The sequence below is a fragment of the Phyllosticta capitalensis genome, assembly GCF_038381095.1.
Source record: "Phyllosticta capitalensis strain CBS 128856 chromosome Unknown BKA78scaffold_5, whole genome shotgun sequence".
NCBI classification, from domain to species: domain Eukaryota; kingdom Fungi; phylum Ascomycota; class Dothideomycetes; order Botryosphaeriales; family Phyllostictaceae; genus Phyllosticta; species Phyllosticta capitalensis.
Genome location: NW_027117443.1, coordinates 49,898 through 70,391, shown reverse-complemented (window position 1 = coordinate 70,391; position 20,494 = coordinate 49,898). Strand labels below are relative to the sequence as shown.

Genomic DNA, 20,494 nt, shown 5'->3' with positions numbered 1-20,494 from the left:
TCTTGGTTACTTTTTAGTATGCTACTATCTTAGTTACTTGTATATAATATCTTGCTATCTTTACTACCTAATCTCTTATATCTAGGTTACTATTAGCTCGCTTAGTTGATACCTCTACTATATATACCTACTACTACTTTATCTACCTCTCCTAAATAGCTTTTATACCCCTAAGCTAAGCAGTTAGTATATAGCTAGTATATGCCTATACTAGTAAACCTCTATACCTAGATAAGTTTACTAAGCCTAAGTAGTTTATTACCTAGAAGCCTATCTATAAGGAGGTAGAGCTAGAGCTAGAGGATAAGATAGAGCTAGAGAATAAGATAGAGTTAGAGGATAAGAAGATAGAGCTATAGGATTAATATTACTATAGATAATTTAATATATATATTTTTAGAGGGTATTACTACTAGTAATTTCCTAGTAAAATTTTACTAGGTCTATTACTACTAGCGATTCCTATATAAAGTAAGGATTTTAGTAGGAGTAGTAGTAAAATAGGGGGTAAAGTACTTAGTTAATTCCTAATATCTAAGATAGACTTGCTAAGATTACTATACCTATAGTAGGTATAGTAGCTAGTACTACAAGCAAAACTTAATACTATAGTTTAGGGTGATAATACATAGGTAGGTAACTAGGTAAACCTTAACACTATAGTAGGATAACAATAGGTGTAGGTAGATAATAAGATAGGTACGCGCAATTTTCGCGCTAAGGTTTAGCTAACCTATCACTACCAGTGATACCATATAAAATATATAGTAACTATGGTAGCACTAGGTGGTGTTAGCCGCTGGCAGAAAACCAAGTGGCCTGCGCGGGCGCACAGCCGCGCGACCGGCGGTAGTTTTATCGCTTCCGCCCGCCCCGCACTTTGGTCGTGCCCCGCACTCGGCCGACTTTCCCCACGACTCTCGACGACCAACGACAACCATTCAAGACCTACTTGTATCCAGGTACTCCTACATGTAGCCAGCAACTCAGCCTGACCTTCCACAGCTCTCTCATCTTTGTATCCATCGATGTATCCATGGCCACAGCTCCGTCGAACGCCCAAGACGACACGACGGCTGACTTTGGTTGTTGGCTGCGGGCCCTGTCTGGATTGCGTGATGGCGACCCATTATTGGGCGGCCCCGAGTCCATCTGGCTGAGATTTACTCTCTCACCTACATGCAGCCTTGTCTTTTGCTTGCTTGTCGTTTGTCAAGAGGGATAAAAGAGCTCGAAGCCACAGCTACTTACATACCCAGCTGTTCATCCCGCTATCATTGAAGACAGACATTCGCAGACAACCATGGCCGACACCACCACCACCTCCTCCTCCTGGCCGTCCGAGGACGAAAAGGTACGTCCATACTACCTCCACATCTCCCCTCCCTCCAAACACCAAGCTCACCACCACGCAGAACCCCTCGCTCCTCCTCTACGCCCCGGGCGACGCGCGCTACGAAAACAGACCCATCCCGCAACCAAGCGACCCGCGCGATGTGCTCGTCCGGATCGCGTACGTCGGGTGCTGCGGTATTGTCTCCCCCCTTCCCTCCCTCCCCTCCCCCTTCAATCCCGACCCCTACACCCCTTCCAAACCCCCCTCACTAACACCCCTCCGCAGGCTCCGACGTGCACTTCTGGCGACACGGTGGCATGACACACAAAGTGTCCCCCACCAACCCCATCGTAATGGGCCACGAAGCCAGCGGAACCATCTTCTCCCTCGCCTCTTCCCCTTCCTCCTCCCACTCCTCCTCATCCTCATCCCTCCGCCCCGGCGACCGCGTAGCAATCGAACCCGGCTTCCCCTGCCGCTCCTGCTCCGTCTGCAAAAGCGGCCGCTACAACCTGTGCCGAGCCATGCGCTTCGCCGCCGCCCCACGCAACGGCGACCCGGCGCAGTCGACGCACGGCACACTCTCCAAATACTTCCGCATCCCCGCCGACTTCTGCTACCGCATCCCGGACAGCGTCGGGCTGGACGAGGCGGTGCTGGTGGAGCCGCTGGCGGTGGCCGTGCACGCGGCCAAGCTGGCGGGCGTGCGGCACGGGCAGCGCGTCGTCGTGTTCGGCGCGGGGACGATCGGGGTGTTTTGCGCGGCCGTGGCGAGGGCGTTTGGCGCGGCGGGTGTCGTGGTTGTCGATGTGCTGGAGAGGAAGTTGGAGTTTGCGAAGCGCTTTGTGGAGAAGGGGGGCGTCGAGGGCGTGAGGCCGGAGAAGGAGAAGAGCCCGGAGGAGAATGCAAGGCGTATCGTGCAGGCAGCCGCTGGCATCTCTTCCTCCTCTTCCCCCTCCCCCACAGACCTCCCCGGCGTCGACGTCGTCCTCGAAGCCACCGGCGCCGAAGCCTGCGTGCAAATGGGCATCCACGCACTCTCGCCCGGCGGGACCTTCATCCAAGTCGGGCTGGGGAAATCCCTCCTCCAGTTCCCAATGGTAGTCATGAGCGAAAAGGAGCTCAACCTCAAGGGCTGCTTCCGGTACGGCGCGGGGGACTTCGAGACGGCGCTGGCGCTCATGGCCGAGGGCGCCGTGCCGGTGCGCAGGCTGATTAGCAGCGAGGTGCCGTTTGAGCGGGCGACCGAGGCGTGGGAGCGCACGGCGAGGGGCGAGGGCATCAAGAATTTGATTAGGGGCGTTGAGGGGTAGGAGTAGGTAGGGGCAGGGGTGAGGGAGGGAGGGGGGTTTTTTTTGGGGGGGAGGGGACGGGGAAGGTGTTGGAGGATGGAGAATTTCTGTCGTCTGTCTGCCTTTTTCGTAGCTTTGATATATACAATTCATACATACCTACATTTCATTTCCAACAGCCCCCTTCCCCACACCAGCTGCAACAGCGCCGCAAACACCCCAGGACGAATATCAACAAAGAAAATCATTCCCACCACCCCTCTCCCCACCCCCTACTCAATTAACCCACTCCACCGGCGTCTTCAACACCTGCAGCAGCCTCTCCTCACGACTGCCCTTCTCCGGCTCATGCATATACTGCCACCTGGCCGTAAGTGGCAAACTCATCAAAATGCTCTCGACCCTACTCCCCGGCGTGTTCAAGCCAAAGCTGGTCCCGCGATCATGGACCAAGTTGAACTCGACGTAGCGCCCGCGGCGGATCTGCTGCCAATTCTTCTCGGCCTCGGTGTACGGCAGGGCCTTGCGGCGCTCAATGATGGGGAGGTATTGCGGGAGGAAGGCCTTGAGGCAGTCCTGGACGAAGGAAAAGAGCTGCTCGGGGTCTTTTTCGGTTTCGTCCAGGTCGTCGAAGAAGATGCCGCCGACGCCGCGCGCCTCGCCGCGGTGCTTGTTGCGGAAGTACTCGTCGCACCAGCGCTTGAAGCGCGGGTAGAAGCGCGGGTCGTGCGCGTCGCACACGTCGCGGATCGTGCGGTGGAAGTGGATCGCGTCCTCGTCGAATAGGTACGCCGGCGTCAGGTCGCATCCGCCCCCGAACCACCACGCCTGCGTGCCCCCGGCCGGGTCCGCCGTCTCGAAGTAGCGGTAGTTGAGGTGGACGGTCGGCGCGAGCGGGTTGCGCGGGTGCAGGACGAGCGAGAGCCCCGCCGCGAAGAAATCCACGCTCTCGACGTCTGGGTCCAGCGCCTTGTGGTTGACGCGCATTTTCTGGATGGCGGCGCGGGGGAGCGTCCCATAGACCACACTCGTGTTCACACCGGCCTTTTCAAACACATTCCCCTCTTGCAGCACGCAGGTGATGCCGCCGCCGCCGTGCGGCCGCTCCCACGTGTCCGTCTGGAACAACCGCCCGTCCACGCCTTCGAGCGCCGCCACGATTTCCTTTTGTTGCTCGTGGATGAACTTTTCCATGCGCAGCCGCATGGGCGATTGTGACGAGACGCCCGATTCGCGCTTGGCCAGGCGGTCTTGTTCGGCGAGGGAGGGCCCGTCGAGGCGTTCGGAGGAGGCGGCGTCGTTGTTCATCTACGGCGGCGTCGTGCGTTAGCTATGGACTGTGGTGGTGGTGTTGAGGCATGTTCTCCGAGTAGGCGGCGACGGCGTCACGCGTACCATCGAGTAGGCCACCATCGAGGCAAACGCGAGGCCCGTGGCGAGGTGCGTGGTGGAAAGGCTCGAGGCGCCGGCCAGCCGTCTTGTTGAGCTGCTCAGGTGGCGGCGGCCGGCGGGCGCAATGGCGGCGGCGGCATTATTGAGACGCGGCGAGTGCGCGGAAAAGAAGCTCCACCGCACGCCGGAAAAGGACTTTTGGAAAAACGGGGGCCGCATGGCCGACGTGGTGCGAAGGGAAGCAGAACGTACCACGGACATGATGGTGACAGCAAAAGGGAAAGGTGGAAGAGGGAGCTGTCGGAGTAGCTCCAATTGGCGGGAGAGAAATCAATTGAGAGGCGACAAGGAGGAAAAGGGCTTGGAATTCATAAATGCAGGGCTGTCACCAATATATGTCCGTGGTGTTGAAGATGTAGATGTATGGTTCAAGTCGGGCGTTGGACGATCGGTCAGACCACTCTTGGCCCGTGCATGGCGGGGGTCTCCACCAATGGCGCGCAGCTAAATAGCTACACCAAAAAAGTCACTCCACATCAAACATAACCCAGGTACCCGTGCTTGTCCAGCCACTCCTTCACCACCTCGCCGTCCCTCTCACGGTACTTGGCTCCACCCATCATGATGTCGTTCGACTGCGCCAGCACGCGGTCGAATCCCTTGCAGTCCTTGTCGGCAAAGAAGGCCTTGACGTCGGCCGCCACCTCTCTGCTCGAAAACTTGGCCAGCGACACCTTGAGGAACCGCTCCACCAGCATCGAGTTGCCGCCCAGCTGCGCAAACACCTTGTCCTCCCAGTGCTGCTTGATGTAGGCCCAGAGCGCGTGCCGCGTCTTGTGGTTGGCCGCCAGCACCGCCGCTGCAGAGTGCTTGTCCTGCACTGGCACCGCCGGCGAAAAGACAAAGTCGAGCACCGCATTTGCAAGCTCGGCCGTCGGCACGCGGCCGAGCGCCTGCAAGCAGATTTCCCGTCCATCAATCGACGTCGTCGTCAACAGCTCCTGCTTGATGGCCTCGAATCCCTCCTGGCCACCCTTGGCGACCACGATGCGGAAAATGGGGCCGCGAAGAGAGGGGTGAATCGCCTTGGTGTCCCCTTTCTGGTAAGCGGCGAAGCGGCGCTGAGCCTCCTTGATGATCCTGTCCCTGAATCAGTACCATGCCATCGTCTGATGTGCTGTGATCTCACTCTTCATGGCCTGCTAAACCAGCAGACGAAATGAGCAGCGCACGGAGCTGTCCTGTGAGAAAGTCTTCATTCTCTGCAAATTCCCAGCCGACAAACTCCGCGGCCGGAGTGACGACCGAGCGATGAAACACCCTGAGGCCATCCGCAAGTTCTTGATCGCCCTCGGAAAAGATGGACCGAATGTCGCCAAGACCTTGGATGATTGACTGCCAGACGCTGCATCTCGTTAGCAAAAGCGCGTAGAGCGTCAACTTGTACTTGCATGTATTCGCCCTCGTTCCGGAAATTGGCCACGAGCGATAGAAAGGAGGTCGTCGAAGCGTCTCCTGACTGGGCGAGGGCGCAGGTGTCTCCAACCAAACCAATTCTGTCCGGCACACTCAACCTTTCCTTGGCCTTTGCGAGTTTTTCAAGGCGCCTGATCGGGTAGTTGGTCCTGTAGAAGCCAGTCTGGTCCGCATTGAGCTTGTAGAACTCAGTTTCCTCATCGACATCGCGGATCGTGTCCATCCTTGTAGTCAGCGCCACAGGAGCCTCATTGCCGTACTTCATGTCATGCTTGAGACCAAGAGGAATCCACCATTCGGTCTCATTCTCCTCGGGCTTTATATCGCCAGCACGGAGGAAGCGGCGCTGCACGACGGTGATTTGATCATCCTTCTCGTCCACAGTGACCACGGGAAAGCCAATCTTGCGAATCCAAGGGTCCATGAATTTCTTGACGTCCTGTCCAGAGACCTCGGTGAGTGCCGCCCACAGGTCATCCGTCGTGGCGTTGCCAAACTTGTGCTTATCCAGGTACTTGGCCACTCCTGCGAGAAACGTCTCGACTCCAAGGTAAGCGCTCAGCATACGAATCACAGAGCTTCCCTTTAGATAGGAGATGGCATCGAAAATCTGGTCCACTTCGAGAGCGTTCCTGACGGGTACCTCGATCGGGTGCGAGTTGCGAAGCGAGTCGAGGGACAAGGCTGATTGCATAGATTCGCTCTATTAGGCATCCTGTCAGCAAAAAGGGAATGGAGTAGTACCTCGACGTGCACGTACGCAAAATTGACCCCAGATGTTCCAGTCTGCAAATGTCAGCATAGCCTTTCATGCGCGGGGATGACGTACCGGGATGGAGGTGGTCGACTGCAAGCCAACCAACCCAGGTGGCAAAGCCCTCGTTGAGCCAAAGCTGCGGATGACATTAGCACTTATTCAATGTATGGCGAGCGCCTGAACAGCAATAGGAAACACAATCAACGGGCCGGAATCGAGAAAGCTTACCTCGCTCCACCAATCCATTGTGCAGAGGTTACCAAACTGCAAAGGTTAGCCAGAAACAGTCCGAGGGATTGCAGTACTTACCCACTGGTGGGCAAGCTCGTGAGCAACGACATAGGCCACCCTGTTTTTGTACTTCTGGTCGGACTTTTCAGGGTCAAAGAGAACGGCAGTAGTCCTGCAAATCTGTCAGGGTATGATCGGGAAGAATTGCAGCGCACATGAGTACCTGTAGGTGATGAGACCCCAGTTCTCCATGGCTCCGTGCGACTGGCAAGACATGTTAGTTTAAATCTTTTTTGTTGCATGCCCACAGGAGGACTTATGATTGGCTATGCTGGATCAGTTTCCATCGGTGTAGGATGGGAAAGCAAAAACCAACGGGCCAAGTGTAGGGAGAGACTCACAAATTCATGGACGGCAATCAGATCGACCTTGGGCAGGGGATACTCGACGCGGAAAATCTAGTCATGTCAGCATTTGTCGGCTCTGAAAAGCACACCAGAGCCAACCTCGGTAAAGTAGTCCACAATCTGGTGGGCGTGCTCAAGCGCAAAGCGACCTTGCTCCTTGAGGCCCCTGGTGGTGTAGACGCGGACAGGCAAATTCTTGCCGTTGTACTTTCTGCGGGTAAAGTCCTCGACGTACTCAAAGTCGCCTACAGCCCAGGCGAGCAGGTAGGTGCTCATCAGGGGCGTCTTTTCAAACGACACAATCTTGAAGCCGGGCTTTGAGGACTTCTTGACCTCCTTCTCCGGCATGTTGCTGAGAGCAACCTGGTCCTCTGGGAGCTCAATCTCAAAGTCAAAGGTGGCCTTGAGGTTGGGCTCGTCGAAGCAGGGGAACGCGCGGCGAGCATCGCACGACTCGAATTGCGTGCTGAACATGTAGTGGTACTCGTCGTCCTTGGCTACAGAAGCCGCGGGGGTGACGGCGGGCTTGTACTTGGAGCGGTAGAAGCCAGCCATCAACTGCAAAATGTTAGAGTAGTTTCTTTTGAAATCGACAAGCGACTTGCGTTGTTGATGGTGCCCTGGAACTTGACCGAGATCTCGGCCTTGGTCGCGACGGGAAGCTCCTGGTCAAAGGCGAGCGTGGCACGCTGAGACGCCTCATCGTACGTGATTTTGGAAGCATTGAAAGCCTGCTGGGTCTTGGTGTGCTCCGTGGCAACAGTGACCTCGTGAATTTTGAGCTGGCACGCGTTCAAGACGATTTCCTTGGTGGCCTGCCGAATGTCGGCGGTAATCACGACTTTGCCTTGGTAGCTCCAGGCGCCGCCATGCTCCAGGTCGTAGAGCGAAATGTCATAGTTGATTGGCTTGACGCTGCAATTGATTTAGTATTAGAGTCCTACATGGATGGTGGCAACTGAGCCTCACGTGTCTGGGAGAATGTCTCTGTCGGAGGCCATGTCGGCGGCGCGTCTCCACGAGTCAGTACTGCACAGTCGAAGGGGTTGTAGACGAGGTAGGACGCGTTGCAATTGGCGGTTGATGACGCGTTGGTTGGATGCGGAAGAAGGACTGAGAGACGTTGTCGTCGTCTTTGTCGTCTGCTGTTGCCCCGCCGTCACCGCATGAAACCCCGCGGAGAGCCGTCCATTCCACTTGCGGCTGGCACGGATGCTCTGATTACATCTAAGCAGCTTGATGTGCGGCCAGGCCGACCGACGGCTCGCGGCAAACATTGACGGCCAAAGATGATGTTTCGACTGTTTGGGTGTTCTAGGTATGTTGGTAGGTCGAAAAATGTGCGCTACCCTTGCTCGCAAGGAACCAAGACCGAAACGCTCACTGCATTGACCCGTATGATACAAACAGCCTCGGACTGAAAATGATGAGATGAAGGTCCAAAACGCCTGCGCTATGCTACCCCGATTGCCCGCTATAAACACAATCTACCATCATGACCATCCATGTCGCATCCCAACCGTAGTCGCCAAAAATCTACAGGCGAACGATGACGTCCATGCACGGAACCTTCCACTCTTTCCTCGCAAACAAGCCCTTGCTCAGCTCTGCGGCGCCCGCGCTGACTTGGGCATCCGGCGCGCGCTTGCTGCGCGAAAATATGTCCATGGCGGCGGAAACAAGGGCCCCGGCAGTTTCGTTTGTGGCTGATGCTGCCAGCGACACCGTCTCCATGGCCAAGTCGGTCATAAAGGTGGTGTTCGAGGGAGCAGACGAAGCGTTTCTCGAAGGCTCAGGATTGTATCGCGTGTTTGGCTCGAACCAGCTAGTGTTGAAGTCGAAGAGGGCTATGACGAGGATGGCCAGAAGCAGGCTGCAGTAGACGCATGGTCGGTTGAGGAAGTATGTCGCGGATATGAAGAGAACGAGGTAGACGGGAGAGGCGTTTGTGCTGCGCGGTTGTCTCAGTGTGGGTGCAAACGTGGCTGGGCACGAGGGGACTCACAGGAAGAAGAGGATGGGAATCCAGCTGCGGAGACAAAACATGATTGCGCTGGATGTCTAGGGAGCGGGGCGGGATTCGAGATGCCTTTGCGGCGGTGAGCCTCGAGCAAGCAGTCCAGTCCGAGGGCAAGAGTTGGCGCGCCGGCAGGTCGAGAGAGTGTTGGAGGTGGTTGTTGTGGAAGAGGAGGGCAGACGGTGATGGCGGACGCATTACGAACATGAAGGGCGCCGGGTCATGGCATGGCGCTTGGGCTTGGCAGCTGTCGGGCAGAGCCGCCAAAGTCTAATCTGATTGGTCGCTTGTTCTAGCCTGGTGCTGACTAAGAAAACACCTCTATCTACATTCCTCAACCCACCACGACTTGAAGACGTGGAGCCGCTTGGTGCGCTCCTCTGCCAGCCGTCTTCCCGCTGTCGTCTGTAAAAGCAAAGCTTAGCACAACGTCCCGTCACCCTCTCGGCCACTTACTAACCTTCATCATCCCTTGGAGCTTGACAAGCTTCTCGTCAAAGTGGTTGATGGAATCCCAAAAGTCTCCTTTCTTGGCTCCCGTGTACAGAAACGTCCTCGCAATCCCCATGGCTCCCAGAGAGTCGAGTCGGTCGGCGTCTTGCACAATGGCCAGTTCGGGGTGCTTATCGAGTACAGCCTGGAGTGCCACGGGATTCTTGACCTCGGTTGAATACGACACGTTGAGCGCTATCGTCTGCACCTTGGCCGCCAGCTCGGGAGAGGCTCCGCGCGAGACGAGCAATTTTGCTATTTGGTTCTCGACGTCTTCCCCCGGCTGCGCGTACTTGTGATCGCCAATGTCGTGGACGAGCCTGCATATCATGTTTCAATCATGTGCCAGACCATTTACACAGATAAACTCACGCTGCGAGGAAAATGGCAGTCTCGTCGAGGTCCTGTTGGCCTTCTTTTCGTACCTCGGCCAGGATGAGCTTGGACGTGGCCAGGACTCGGAGAATGTGGTCAAAGTCATGGCTGGCATCGTAGCGAGACATGTACTCCTTGACATAGTCTTTGACGGACTCGAATAGCGCTGCACTGCTGTCGAGAGTCGCCATGCTTCAACTTTTGTCCTGGGGTTGAGTAGTGATGACGAGAAGCCCGACGACGAAGAGAATAAAAACACTAGCGCGCTTTGGCGGCTAGGCTTCCATTGTGATACGGCATGACAAGTCAACAGGCAGAAATGCGCCGTCTCTGTGCTTTCTCATCAACACAAGATCGCGTCGGCCAACGCGGTGGCGCGCCGTCACGTATAGCGGTGGGACCTCGGCCCAATCGTCCTGCCCATGCCATCACCACCACCAGCCATCGGCCCAACGGCTTTACAACTCTCGCCCTTTTCCCACCCTCGTCATTCTCTTCCACTCAGTTTTGTCGTCTGCGCGAGACAACCCTTATGTGATGGACTTTTCAAAGCAGACATCTGCCAAGGTGTCTGAGGCCTTATCACTCCCGCCGAAATGGCTGTCCCAGTACAGCGAATTCATCACCAAAAACGCCAGCGCAGTATCGCAGATTGAGTCTGCTCTTCGCTCGCTGACCTACATCATTCCTGGTATCATCAGCGCATATGTTGCCGTGTGTTTCAACTTCTGACAGCCCGCCAGGCCGCTTTCGGGAGTCTGAAATCGCCTCCGAGTCCAGTACGCCAATGTCCTCTCCTTCTCGAGTACCTTTACTGAGACGATGCAGTATACAGTGGTGTCCAGCTCTTGTCACTCTACCATGACTCTCTCCTCGCCAAAGCCGTGGCACGATTGCCTCAGGCGCAACGACCGCACCCCACCCCGCACAGCCGCTACACGCGCTTCTGGACCCAAAACTCGCCAACCTACAGGCGCATTGCCCTGACGCTACAGATGATCCAGTACACGGAGCTATTGTGGGAAATGGCAGCGAAGAGGCGCGGCGAAAAGGTGCGCTGGAGGGTCATCGTACTGCTCGAGGCCGTCAAGGCCCTCTGCCGGCTGCTACTGCTGCGCTTGACCAACTCGCGGCCGCTCCTGAGCCCGCCTCTTCCCCAGAGAGAGTTTGATCCTAGCACCCTCGAGGATAGTAGTAATGCGCCGTCTGATGACATGGAAAGCCCCCCGAGCGAGAAGAGCGCCGCCACCACCTCAGCCTCCGACAACGACGCCAGCTGGACCATGCCGCGCACCGGCCTCTCGCTGCCGTCGCTCCCTGACTCGTCCGACATTTCGTCGTACCTGCTGTCCAAGGTCCTCACCGCCGATGACATCAAGCCGCCAAAGGCCCTGCTGCACCGCGTCACTGGCAAAGGCGAGTTGGCAGAGTGCATCTACATCTTGCGCCCGGTGCTCTACGCGCTCGCCATGCAGTACTGGAGCAGCAAGGGCAAGAGCAGTTGGAGGCCCTGGTTGCTCGGCATCAGCATCGAGTACGGAGCGCGCCAGCTGGCCAAGAAGGATTTCCAAGAGAGGCTCGCCGGCGGGCTGCGGGGCTTGACGGCGCTCGAGCGCGAGGAGCTCAAGAAGAGGGGCTGGAACATGGGATGGTGGCTCATGCGGGGGGCATTCTACGAAAACATCACCAAGTATGTCTCTCTCCCGTCGTGAGATGTGCGCGCTACTAACGACTGCAGGGCCTGGATTTCCTCCGTCACGCGGAAATTAAAAGGCAAGCCGTTGCTTGACGTTGTTGGGGGCGTGATTGAGGACTACGAATTTCTTTGGGATCAGTATTATTTTTCGACAGCGACGCTCTGAGCGTGTGTTTGAATCTTTACTTTCTTGAAGGATATCCGACTGCCGAGACTAGCTCGGCAGTCACTCTGTACAGGGATTTTGGTAGGATATTTGTTGAGAAATTCCATGCTCTTTGAACAATGCATGTTGATCTAGCAAGGCGTCCATCATCGACTTCTTCACATGCCAGCCAGTGCATCATTGGTGTTGGCCCGGGCTCTCGAGAAGATCGACGGCGCGTCCGGTGCACACGCGCCATCGCATCGCCGTGACCAGGTCCCACCACCTCACCTCCGATTCCATACCCTCCAACTACAACCTCCAATTCCCATGACAGCGCCCATGACTTCTACCTTCTGCCGCGAGTGAAGTGAAGCGCGCATCCTTCCCTTGAATCCTCCCTCGTCACCGATCGTGCCCCGCCTTCTCCCTCGTCCTCGTCCCCGTCCTCGTACTCGAAACCCTGCGCCGCAACTTAACCTTCAACCCACCTCTCCCGGGCATGTACCTTACGCCGCAACACCCGCCTACAAGGAAATCGAGCCGCGACGATTGAGCGATTGAAAGCTCTCCTTGACCAAGCCTCCTCCTTTGCATTCTCGCAAGGTCATCGACCTCCCACCTCCACTCTAGCTCCTCTCCCGCCGACCTGGACCTCGACCTCTCCTCCGACCCGGATCGCGATTGAACCCTCGACTCGACGCTCCCCACCCGCCTCCAGCATACCTCCAACCTTCACCAACCACAATGACCATGCCGCACGAATCTCCTCGCAAGCGCCGCAAGACGCACCACGAGAATCTCGACGAAGAAGACGCGGACGCTCTACTTCGCCGGTTCCAGCGGAAGCCCGCTCCCGCACCGTCCGCCCGCCCACCAACTTCCTCGAGCTCGAGCGAGGCCGCTTCGTCGCGACCTGGAACTTCGGGTAGTGCGGGCTCAGGTTCCGAGGAGGGCGAGCTCAGAGGGAAGGATGACGGCAAGAATGGTGATCGCACGAGTGAAGAGCTGGGGTCTTCGCCTCTTGCGGGGCCGAAGCACGCACACTCGCGGACGCACAGCAATATTTCGGTCCCGCGGTTTGGAGAGGATACGCTGAAGACGTTGAACAGCAAGAGGAGCGCCTCTACAAAAGATGAGGTTGCTAAGAGTGCGGCTTCACCTCGCTCTCGCTCACCGCGCGACTCGAGCTCTGAGAGACAGCGGGCGAACGCCCAGGAGAACGCTGGAGCCGCCAATGGTGGGAGTAATGGTGTACAGGTAGTGCCTTCTCCTCGCAATGGTTCTTCGCGTAGATCAACGCCCAAGGAAATCACCACGGGACCAGAAAAGGCCAGCAGCCACAGCAGTGGAGGAGACAAAAGGAGATCTGCCTCGCGATCACGGTTTCAAGATCCGGAGCCCAAAAATGACGATATGGACAAGAGAATCGCCCACCAACGAAGAGAAGATTTGGCGACGGTGAAGTCCTTTTGGGGCGACGCGGCCTACGGACGTTACCACGACGCCTCACCCTCGACTGCGGAGTCTCTCGCCTACCTGGCAAAGCAGCTCGACGAGAAAACAGCCCGATATTTCATTCTCAACGAGACTTTGCTACGCATGGACACTGAGCTTCCAACCAGTGGTCACAACATGGCTTACAGAGGGCCGGCGATCACGGCCGGCGACGTTCGAAAAGCAAGGGAACAGATCAAAAAGGAGAGTCGCCGTGTGAAGAATGCAAACGACCTTCGGCCTCCGCAACTCGATGTGGAGCTGCTTCGAAAGTTCAATCTGCGGGTCGGTGCGTTTGGTTTACTTGAGCCAGGCTTCGCGCCACCGCAGGAGTTTGAGGTGACTGAAGCTCCGGATTTACCATCTACATCGCCAAATGAACCTGTGCGAAAGAAGAGTGCATCCTCTCCTCTAGCAGCACCCAATTCACCCGCTCCATTACCAAAGCGCGAAGAGTCAACTCATTCTTCCCAATCACCACACCTGCCGAAAGAACCGGGTCCCCGAAAGTCATCATTCACGCTTCAGTCGTTGGGAAACAGAGACGCCATAGACCTGACCTTGGACGACTCGGACGCTTCCCATGCTGGGAATGAACCACCGAGACCGAAACCTAAGCCGAAACTTCCTCCTGCCTCAGAAATCATCACGATAGACTCTTCCAACAATACGACAAGAAGGACCACACCAGTCGTCGCCGAGAAAAGTCCTGCTCGCATTGCCAACGGAACATCGGATGGTAATGTGAAGTCGGGTGGCAAATCAGACAGCAACATGAAGTCGGACGACAAAGCAGACAGCTCTTCAACGCATGAACCTAACCCGGAGCCTGCGATCACCAACTCGATGCGCGACCCTACACCACTTCCAACGTACACGCTCATGCCGAGGAAAAAAAAGAGGACATTCAGAACGGCAGAAGGGCTGACGCCGTCGGCGTCGAGCGCCAAACACGCGCCGACGCAGATGCAGCCAACCGATGCGCGCACGCCCGTGGGGCAGCAGCCCGCCAGGCGAGCTTCCGGTAGTGGGCAAACGCCTTTGGGAAACGGCTTGCCAAACGCTGCGAACGCACCCGGCCTCCAGCTGCCTGTTGTCCAGCAGCCGGTCTTTCCGTATTCAAACCTCCAGCAACCAACCCTCCAGCAGTCGTCAGTCAAGCAGTCTCCCGGCGCAACTTGGAAGGTTTACAGAAGAGAAGAAGACTGCTTAATGGTCTACCTCAAGACCGTGTTTCGTGCTAGCCAGTCTGTACTTGCAGCTGCCTTGCCTGGGCGAACACCGGGGGCAATAAACACCAGATACTCGACCAAGCTCAAGGACGGGCAGATTCCTCTCCGGAGCGCCATCGAGTGCTTGGAAAAGTCGCCAGAGTTTCGCCGGTACCTGAATCCAGCAAGGCACAACCCGATACTCGCCCAACTCCCTGCAGCCCCTGTCGCCGGCCCTGCTCAGCCGTTGGCGCCATCTGGAATCGCCATGGCAAATCCATTACCATCATCATCGAAGGCCAAACCACGCCATGCTCCCCTGGCTAACCTTTCCTTCAAGAATCTTTCTGCGACAGAGGACGAGAGTTCTGACCACAGTCATTCGGCCGCGTCGGGAAGAGAGAGGGAAAGAAGGACAAGAAAAGCTGTCAATTACAACGTCAAAGCGTATTTCAGTGGCACAAACCTCGATCAAGACAACGAGCCTTCGGATGAGGTTGCGCCGGTAGTCCAAGCGCCGCCAGTCCACTCCGGTACGGAAGGTATTCCAATATTGCCAAAGATCCCAAAATCCCAGAGATCTTACAAGTACGCAAAGTCGTACCTCGCCCGTCACGAACGCAAGTTCCTTCGTCAGGGTCTTGATGCTGGGACCTGGGATGGAAAAGAGCTCAGGGAGTGGAGTGGCACCTCCATCCACATTGGTCTGTCGGCCCAGGAGATCAAGGGGCTTCAGGAAGTGGCTCTTGGCGTTCTCGGGCTCGAGAATCCAGAGTATTCAGATGTCCGTCCATCGAAGCGGCGCATGGAAGCGATTATGAAGAACGCTACTGAGGCTGAAATTTTGGAGATTGCAGCTGTCGCGGCACAGCGAAAGTCTCTGCCCGATCGCAGCAAGGAATCTGTGGAAGCGGCTTTGCGCGATGCGCAAGATGGATGTCTCGACGAGTCTACTTTGACGCTCGATGACTTCAAGCTTACCACTCCAACGGTGGGATCTATGGTCCGCCACCGTGAACTAGGCAAGCAGTACATCCGCACGAACATGAAGACGAAGGTTTTCGACACGATGGGTCCCTCAATCTCGTTTACTGGAACGTCCAACGATCTCAACACAGTCGCCTGGGCACCAAACGGTGTTCAGTTTGCAGCCGGCTCAACATGCCACGTCGACTACGACTCGATGCAGTACAATAGGCCAAACAACTTGCTATTTGGAAGCATGAACGACAAGTCTCTGCAGGAACTCCCGGAACACCACGCTCTCCGGGAAAAACCGGCGTCCGGCCCCAATTCTCAGCACTCCATGCACGTTACCCAGGATCGTCGACTGTTCCAGACCGTGGCTTCAGTGTGCTTTTCACCAGATGGTCGATCAATGTACTCGGCTGGCTACGATGGTATGGTGCGCTTTTGGGACGTCAAGGAGTCGGGAGCTCGACAGCGACTTAAGATGTGGCGCAACGCCAAGGTGGACCTTCTGGCCGTCAGTAAGACGGGGATGCTTGCCACAGCAGCTCAGCGGACAAGCTCTCACACCATTACCGTGTTTGATCCCGAGCAGTCAGAAGACCTCGAGCGGTGGTCAATCAGCTCGTTCACCTCTCGCAAAGCGGCGGAATGTCCCGAGAACAAGATTTATCCCTCCACTATTCGTTTCGACCCATACGATGGGGACTACCTGCTTGCAGGCTTCGCGTCCACCTCTCGAGAAGATCAACTACGTGGAGAGTCCTGCCTATGGAATATGAACACAGGGACTCAGCTCCATCTCTTCCCGGAGACTCGCAACGTTTTCGACGTGGCCTGGAACCCCACGCGAGTCAACGCGCCCACATTTGCCGTCGGATGCGTCGCCGGCACAAACGTCAATCGTGGAGTCCGCTCCGTCGTCAAAATGTACGATCCGAGGTCGGCAGAAAGATGCATGTCAGCGGTCGAACTCGACTGCCCAGCCTTGGACATGAACGACGTCATGTTCTGCCCCTTTGACGATAATTACATCGTCGCGGGCTGTACAAACGGGAGGACGTACGTCTGGGACCTCCGGCAGACGCACAAGGAGTTGTGTCTGTACTCCTTGGTGCATGGAAACCCTCTGATTGAGCTCGCCGACCCAGCTTCACGGGAAAGGCTCGACACCGGCATCCGATTCTGCTCTTGGGGACACGACAGGAGACGCTTCTACACGGGCTCCTCAGACGGAGTAATCAAGTCCTGGGATCTCTACCGAGCGCCAGAAGACACGTTTATTCGTGACGTGGTGCAGCTCAACTCGGGCGTCATGTGCGGCTCCTTTAGCCCCGACTACTCCAGCCTACTGCTTGGCGAGGTCAATGGTTCCATCAACGTCCTTGAAGTCGGCAATGACGACCGGTCGATCAGAGACGCGGATTCTTTCGACTTGATCTCAGCGCCATCAGACGTCAAGAAGCCAAAAGCTGCTGCCGGCCCCGAAGACGCCGACTCTGGCGTCGTCGCATCTAGGAACCTGGTCGAGACGAGCCAGATGACCCTCGCTCCTATGGGCGGATTCCCAGTCCGGCAGGCTCTGCAGGGATGGAATTATGCCGGACCTTTCGATCTTGCGATGGACGCGGAAGACTTACGAGATCAAGCGGCGGCATTCCAGAGAAAGCTTGCTTCTGGCATTGGTGACACGTGCACAATAAAAGGCTGCAACGACTTCAAGAAGTTCACCGAGGAAGAGTGCGTCGATTCGGGGCGTTGGAAAGATCGCATTCCGGCCGCATTGACTCTGTGGCGTGAGCCTGAAGACTCTGCGAAGACTGGTGGTCGACAGAAGTCTTCAATCGGTGCCGTGCCACAGCTGAAGTGCTCAGAGCCAGGATGCGGCCGGCGTGCGCTCCTGCGCAGCGAGTATTCCGATCTTCTCGGCCAGGAACTGGAGTTTCCCTCGTGCGAACTTCATCACTTCGGTTGCCTGCGCTGTGGCGAACGGAACAACCTCCGGCAGACAACGTTAGATGCCCCAGGGGATTGTGGGCAGAGCAAAAAAGACGACGCCGCAGCCCGTTTCATATTCTGGCATTGCGACATATATAGGGCTGATGTGCTCGGATATAAGAGAATCCCCGACCCACGGCTAGATCTACTTTCCGGGCCTCGATGTAACAGGCGCGTGGGCGCCGGCGAGGAGAAGTTACTCTCGAGAAGAGGCCGCCGCCTCGTCTACAGCAACGATCCCGACGCCGAAGCAGAAGAAGATGACGACGACGACGACAACGGCGTCGACGAACACTACGCGGGCCTCTGGGGCTTGCGCGACGCCCCTCCCGCGCCGCCCTTCTTGCCGCAGACTCCTCCTCCTCCTTCATCTTCTTCTTCCTCGTCGTCTGCACCGCCCTCTCCTAGTCAAGCTCGCCGCGCGGCTACCGCTACCGCCGTCGCTGTTGTCATCCCCTCAACATCCCACGGTAAGCCATCCAGCGCGCCGCTCTTGTCCTCCTCTTCCTCTCCTCCTCCCCAAGGTAACGGTGCGCAGCAGAGCAACGGCGGCGGCGCAGTGTGCGGCAGTGGCAGCAGGGGCTCTGACGCCTTGGCTGTGGCTGCGAACGAGGGCCCGAAGTCTGTCGAGCAGGTGGTTGGGGATGCCGACCTTGGTCGTCCGCTTGCCGGGTCGCCGCGAATGGAAGCGCAACGGCAGGCGCAGTTGCAGTCGCAGAGGTCGCGCGGACCCGCGCTTTCAACGGAGACAATCGAGGCAGTTGAAGCTAGAGCTGAGGCTAACGCGCGTGCGCATGCGCGTGCGACTGGTCGAGCGCTTTCAGTCGAGATTTTGGCTGGAGTTCGGGCGCATGCGCGTGCGCAAGCGGTTGCGAATAGCGTCCATGCTGGCCGGACGCACCTCCAACAGGTGACGGAACGGGAACAGGAACCCCAATACTTTGGCGTGCGTGTTGGCGTCTGCGGCCCGGACGCTATGGAGCTCGACTTCGACTCGACCATGCCTATGCCTGCGGATACAGCCACGCGAGTCGACTCTGACGCGCTCGACCACATCAACGCTCCTCGCAATGGCGACCAAGCCGCCCAACTCGTCTCCGGCATGGCCAGTGCCGCCGCCCCTTTCGCCAACACCAACGCCTCCTCCGTCTCCACTTCCGCCGACGCCCTCTCGAGCAAAAGCCTCAAAACCACGACCACTGCGGCAGCAGCAACAGCAGCAACATCCCCTGTGCAGACGGTCGAAGTCGAAGGCCCGTCCATCAACAACGTCAACGACATGGATGACGGAAACGAGGACGAAAACGGAGACGAGAAAGCGAAGAAGAAGCAGCGCCGTCCCAGCAGCGCGGCGAGCAGCCAGCAGAGCGCCAGTAGCGGGGATAGCAACAAGAGCCGCACGCCGTGCGTTCCTATGTAGAGAGGGAGCGAGTGGGCGGGTAGCGAGAGGGGAGGGGGTGGTGAGAGCAGAGGGGGATGAGAGGGCGAGGGGGTTTGAGGCAGTCAATTGAGCAGGGCCAGATAGAGCAGGACAAGGCGAGGCAAGCCTTTCCACTTTCCTGAGTGAGCTTTGGCGCTGAGGCGTGCCTGTACTGTACTGTGCGGGAGGTGGCGTGGTGACGGATGGCGGATAGGGGTTGCTGGGTGGGTTGCTGGCGCCGTGAAATAATTGCAATGAATGCAACTGCAAATGCGCAAGCCTTGTTTGTGGCGAATTGCGAATACTTACTTTCCCTGACATGAAGTTTGTCTCTCTCTCTCTCTCTTTCTCTCTCGTGAGTCAGTCTCGCCCATTGTCTGTGACTGTCTGACACAAGCAATGGAAGCAAAGCAAAGCCGCCATGCCAGCTTTGACAATAGCGGTCGGTTGTGGGCGGGGCGTGATGGTGGTGCCTGGTAGAGACTGAAAAGAAACAAACAGGCGCAAGACGTGTCAGGGGAAGAGGCAGGCAACGCAACCAACGCAACCAACGCCAACGCTAATAGGAATAGTAGTCGAGAGAGAGAGAGAGAGAGTCAAAAGAGGACGTGCTGGCTATGTATGTATGTACAGTATGTACTGGCCACTGGAGCGGCTATACACTACCTCCTTTCCCTTTCCTTATTCTTAGCCTTAGCCTTCATTGCTCCTTGCGCCCCTGAGCTACCTCGAACGGTTATCAACTGCCTATCTATAACCCCCTTCTTCGATCTTGTCTCGGCGCAGTTGTGAGTGCATATAGACGGCGAGGCGGAAGCGGAAGCGGGGGCGGAAGCAGCTGTGCATCCATACGTAGAGGTAGAGTACAGGTAGAGGTAGATAGAGGAGGGGGGAAGGAGGGGAGGAGATGGGATAGCATGGGATAGCATGGGCAGGCAGTAGCGTGGTAGGAGGATTGAGGAATGCCTGTGCGGGGGGAGTGCACTCTTTTCTTTTTTGCTTTTTGCTTTTTGCTTTCCTTTTTTGCTTTGCTTTTGGCTGTGGGTGGAGTCGATTGACTGATTGACTGAGTAAGTAAGGATGTCTCTGGATATGTGGAGGCGAGGTGGTGTGGTGTAGTGTGTGATTAATCTATTAAGGAAGTGGATTCTAAGACTAATCAAGGGAGGGCAGGGGATTCGCATGGGAGGGAAGGCAAGGGATGTGTTAGGTGTAGTGGATGTGGCGGCCAGGCAGTGGTAATAGGCGGAAGGTAGGAGACTGTGTACGTCGTAGCAGAGTAAGTAGGTGAGCGGGAGGGGGGGACATGATGCATCACGGGTGAACTTTAAAAGCTTTCAAAGCTGAGGGTTGGGCGACTGGACTTGATCATGTTCTGTCGGGATGGCGAAGTGACTTAGTGCTTGTGGCTGGTGGCTTGTTCGGCTACTTAGGGAAGATGGAAGATGAATGATGGATAGTGGATGTTTGGTAGTGGTAGTTTGTGAGAGGGCGGCGTAGCTGTTGGAAGGAAGGATTTAAGGATGTGTTGAGTGGGGAGGAAAGGATGTGGGCGAAGGCATTCAGGGGCTCTGGTTTCAATGGCTGGGGGTGTGGAGGCGATGTGGATACCGCAGTCAGCGTGGAGGAATTTGGAGTGAGATGTATTGTATTGCATACAGTGGCAAGCGCGAAGTCTATCTGAATTGAGTTGGTGCTGCGCCTACAGGTAGGGGGGTTGCGGCCCTGCGGGGGCCATGTGTGTGAAAGAAGGCGTGCAAAGACCTTTTCAGTGTAAGGCAGT

At 56.6% G+C, this 20,494-nt stretch overlaps 7 protein-coding genes across 7 annotated transcripts; 3 read left to right on the top strand and 4 right to left on the bottom strand.

The window, feature by feature from the left end:
* Nucleotides 1-1,303: 1,303 nt before the first annotated feature.
* BKA78DRAFT_331286 (chaperonin 10-like protein) lies at nt 1,304-2,649 on the top strand (the record flags this gene model as incomplete). Its single annotated transcript, XM_066889862.1, has 3 exons — nt 1,304-1,354; nt 1,416-1,530; nt 1,622-2,649. 3 exons carry the CDS (start codon nt 1,304-1,306, stop codon nt 2,647-2,649), a joined length of 1,194 nt encoding a protein of 397 aa, XP_066743879.1.
* A 58-nt stretch (nt 2,650-2,707) lies between these two features.
* BKA78DRAFT_313193 (Coproporphyrinogen III oxidase) lies at nt 2,708-4,440 on the bottom strand. Its single transcript, XM_066888352.1, has 2 exons — nt 4,273-4,440; nt 2,708-3,936 (listed from the first exon to the last, which is right to left on the bottom strand). Exons 1-2 carry the CDS (start codon nt 4,279-4,281, stop codon nt 2,905-2,907), a joined length of 1,041 nt encoding a protein of 346 aa, XP_066743878.1. The 5' UTR covers nt 4,282-4,440; the 3' UTR covers nt 2,708-2,904.
* Nucleotides 4,441-4,556: 116 nt separating this feature from the next.
* Nucleotides 4,557-7,892, bottom strand: BKA78DRAFT_250505 (peptidase family M1-domain-containing protein; the record flags this gene model as incomplete). Its single annotated transcript, XM_066884580.1, is given in 12 exon segments — nt 4,557-5,160; nt 5,210-5,415; nt 5,462-6,199; nt 6,257-6,282; nt 6,326-6,389; nt 6,482-6,517; nt 6,563-6,656; nt 6,708-6,748; nt 6,886-6,942; nt 6,991-7,471; nt 7,486-7,806; nt 7,861-7,892. 12 exon segments carry the CDS (start codon nt 7,890-7,892, stop codon nt 4,557-4,559), a joined length of 2,700 nt encoding a protein of 899 aa, XP_066743877.1.
* A 535-nt stretch (nt 7,893-8,427) lies between these two features.
* On the bottom strand, nt 8,428-8,937 carry BKA78DRAFT_352439 (uncharacterized protein; the record flags this gene model as incomplete). The annotated part of the gene is made up of 2 exons (XM_066891351.1): nt 8,428-8,842; nt 8,897-8,937. The coding sequence occupies 2 exons, from the start codon at nt 8,935-8,937 to the stop codon at nt 8,428-8,430; spliced, it is 456 nt and encodes a 151-aa protein (XP_066743876.1).
* Nucleotides 8,938-9,135: 198 nt separating this feature from the next.
* Nucleotides 9,136-10,099, bottom strand: BKA78DRAFT_313179 (uncharacterized protein). The gene is made up of 3 exons (XM_066888351.1): nt 9,773-10,099; nt 9,369-9,720; nt 9,136-9,313 (listed from the first exon to the last, which is right to left on the bottom strand). The coding sequence occupies exons 1-3, from the start codon at nt 9,964-9,966 to the stop codon at nt 9,230-9,232; spliced, it is 630 nt and encodes a 209-aa protein (XP_066743875.1). The 5' UTR covers nt 9,967-10,099; the 3' UTR covers nt 9,136-9,229.
* Nucleotides 10,100-10,144: 45 nt separating this feature from the next.
* BKA78DRAFT_313176 (peroxisomal membrane protein PEX16) lies at nt 10,145-11,813 on the top strand. Its single transcript, XM_066888350.1, has 4 exons — nt 10,145-10,466; nt 10,519-10,554; nt 10,604-11,465; nt 11,514-11,813. Exons 1-4 carry the CDS (start codon nt 10,313-10,315, stop codon nt 11,635-11,637), a joined length of 1,176 nt encoding a protein of 391 aa, XP_066743874.1. The 5' UTR covers nt 10,145-10,312; the 3' UTR covers nt 11,638-11,813.
* Nucleotides 11,814-16,167: 4,354 nt separating this feature from the next.
* Nucleotides 16,168-18,717, top strand: BKA78DRAFT_313173 (uncharacterized protein). Its single transcript, XM_066888349.1, has one exon. It carries the CDS (start codon nt 16,222-16,224, stop codon nt 18,709-18,711), a length of 2,490 nt encoding a protein of 829 aa, XP_066743873.1. The 5' UTR covers nt 16,168-16,221; the 3' UTR covers nt 18,712-18,717.
* Nucleotides 18,718-20,494: the final 1,777 nt, after the last annotated feature.

What these genes read in the sequence shown, in the direction of transcription:
- BKA78DRAFT_313173 (XM_066888349.1), top strand. Translation starts at nt 16,222, where the DNA reads ATGTACGATCCGAGGTCGGCAGAAAGATGCATGTCAGCGGTCGAACTC.
- BKA78DRAFT_313179 (XM_066888351.1), bottom strand. Translation starts at nt 9,966, where the DNA reads ATGGCGACTCTCGACAGCAGTGCAGCGCTATTCGAGTCCGTCAAAGAC. An exon ending in ACTGCCATTTTCCTCGCAGC is followed by an intron (nt 9,721 to 9,772) that starts GTGAGTTTATCT and finishes CATGATATGCAG; the next exon opens with GCTCGTCCACGACATTGGCG. An exon ending in AGCTCCAAGGGATGATGAAG is followed by an intron (nt 9,314 to 9,368) that starts GTTAGTAAGTGG and finishes TTGCTTTTACAG; the next exon opens with ACGACAGCGGGAAGACGGCT.
- BKA78DRAFT_313176 (XM_066888350.1), top strand. Translation starts at nt 10,313, where the DNA reads ATGGACTTTTCAAAGCAGACATCTGCCAAGGTGTCTGAGGCCTTATCA. An exon ending in GCTGACCTACATCATTCCTG is followed by an intron (nt 10,467 to 10,518) that starts GTATCATCAGCG and finishes ACAGCCCGCCAG; the next exon opens with GCCGCTTTCGGGAGTCTGAA. An exon ending in TTCTACGAAAACATCACCAA is followed by an intron (nt 11,466 to 11,513) that starts GTATGTCTCTCT and finishes TAACGACTGCAG; the next exon opens with GGCCTGGATTTCCTCCGTCA.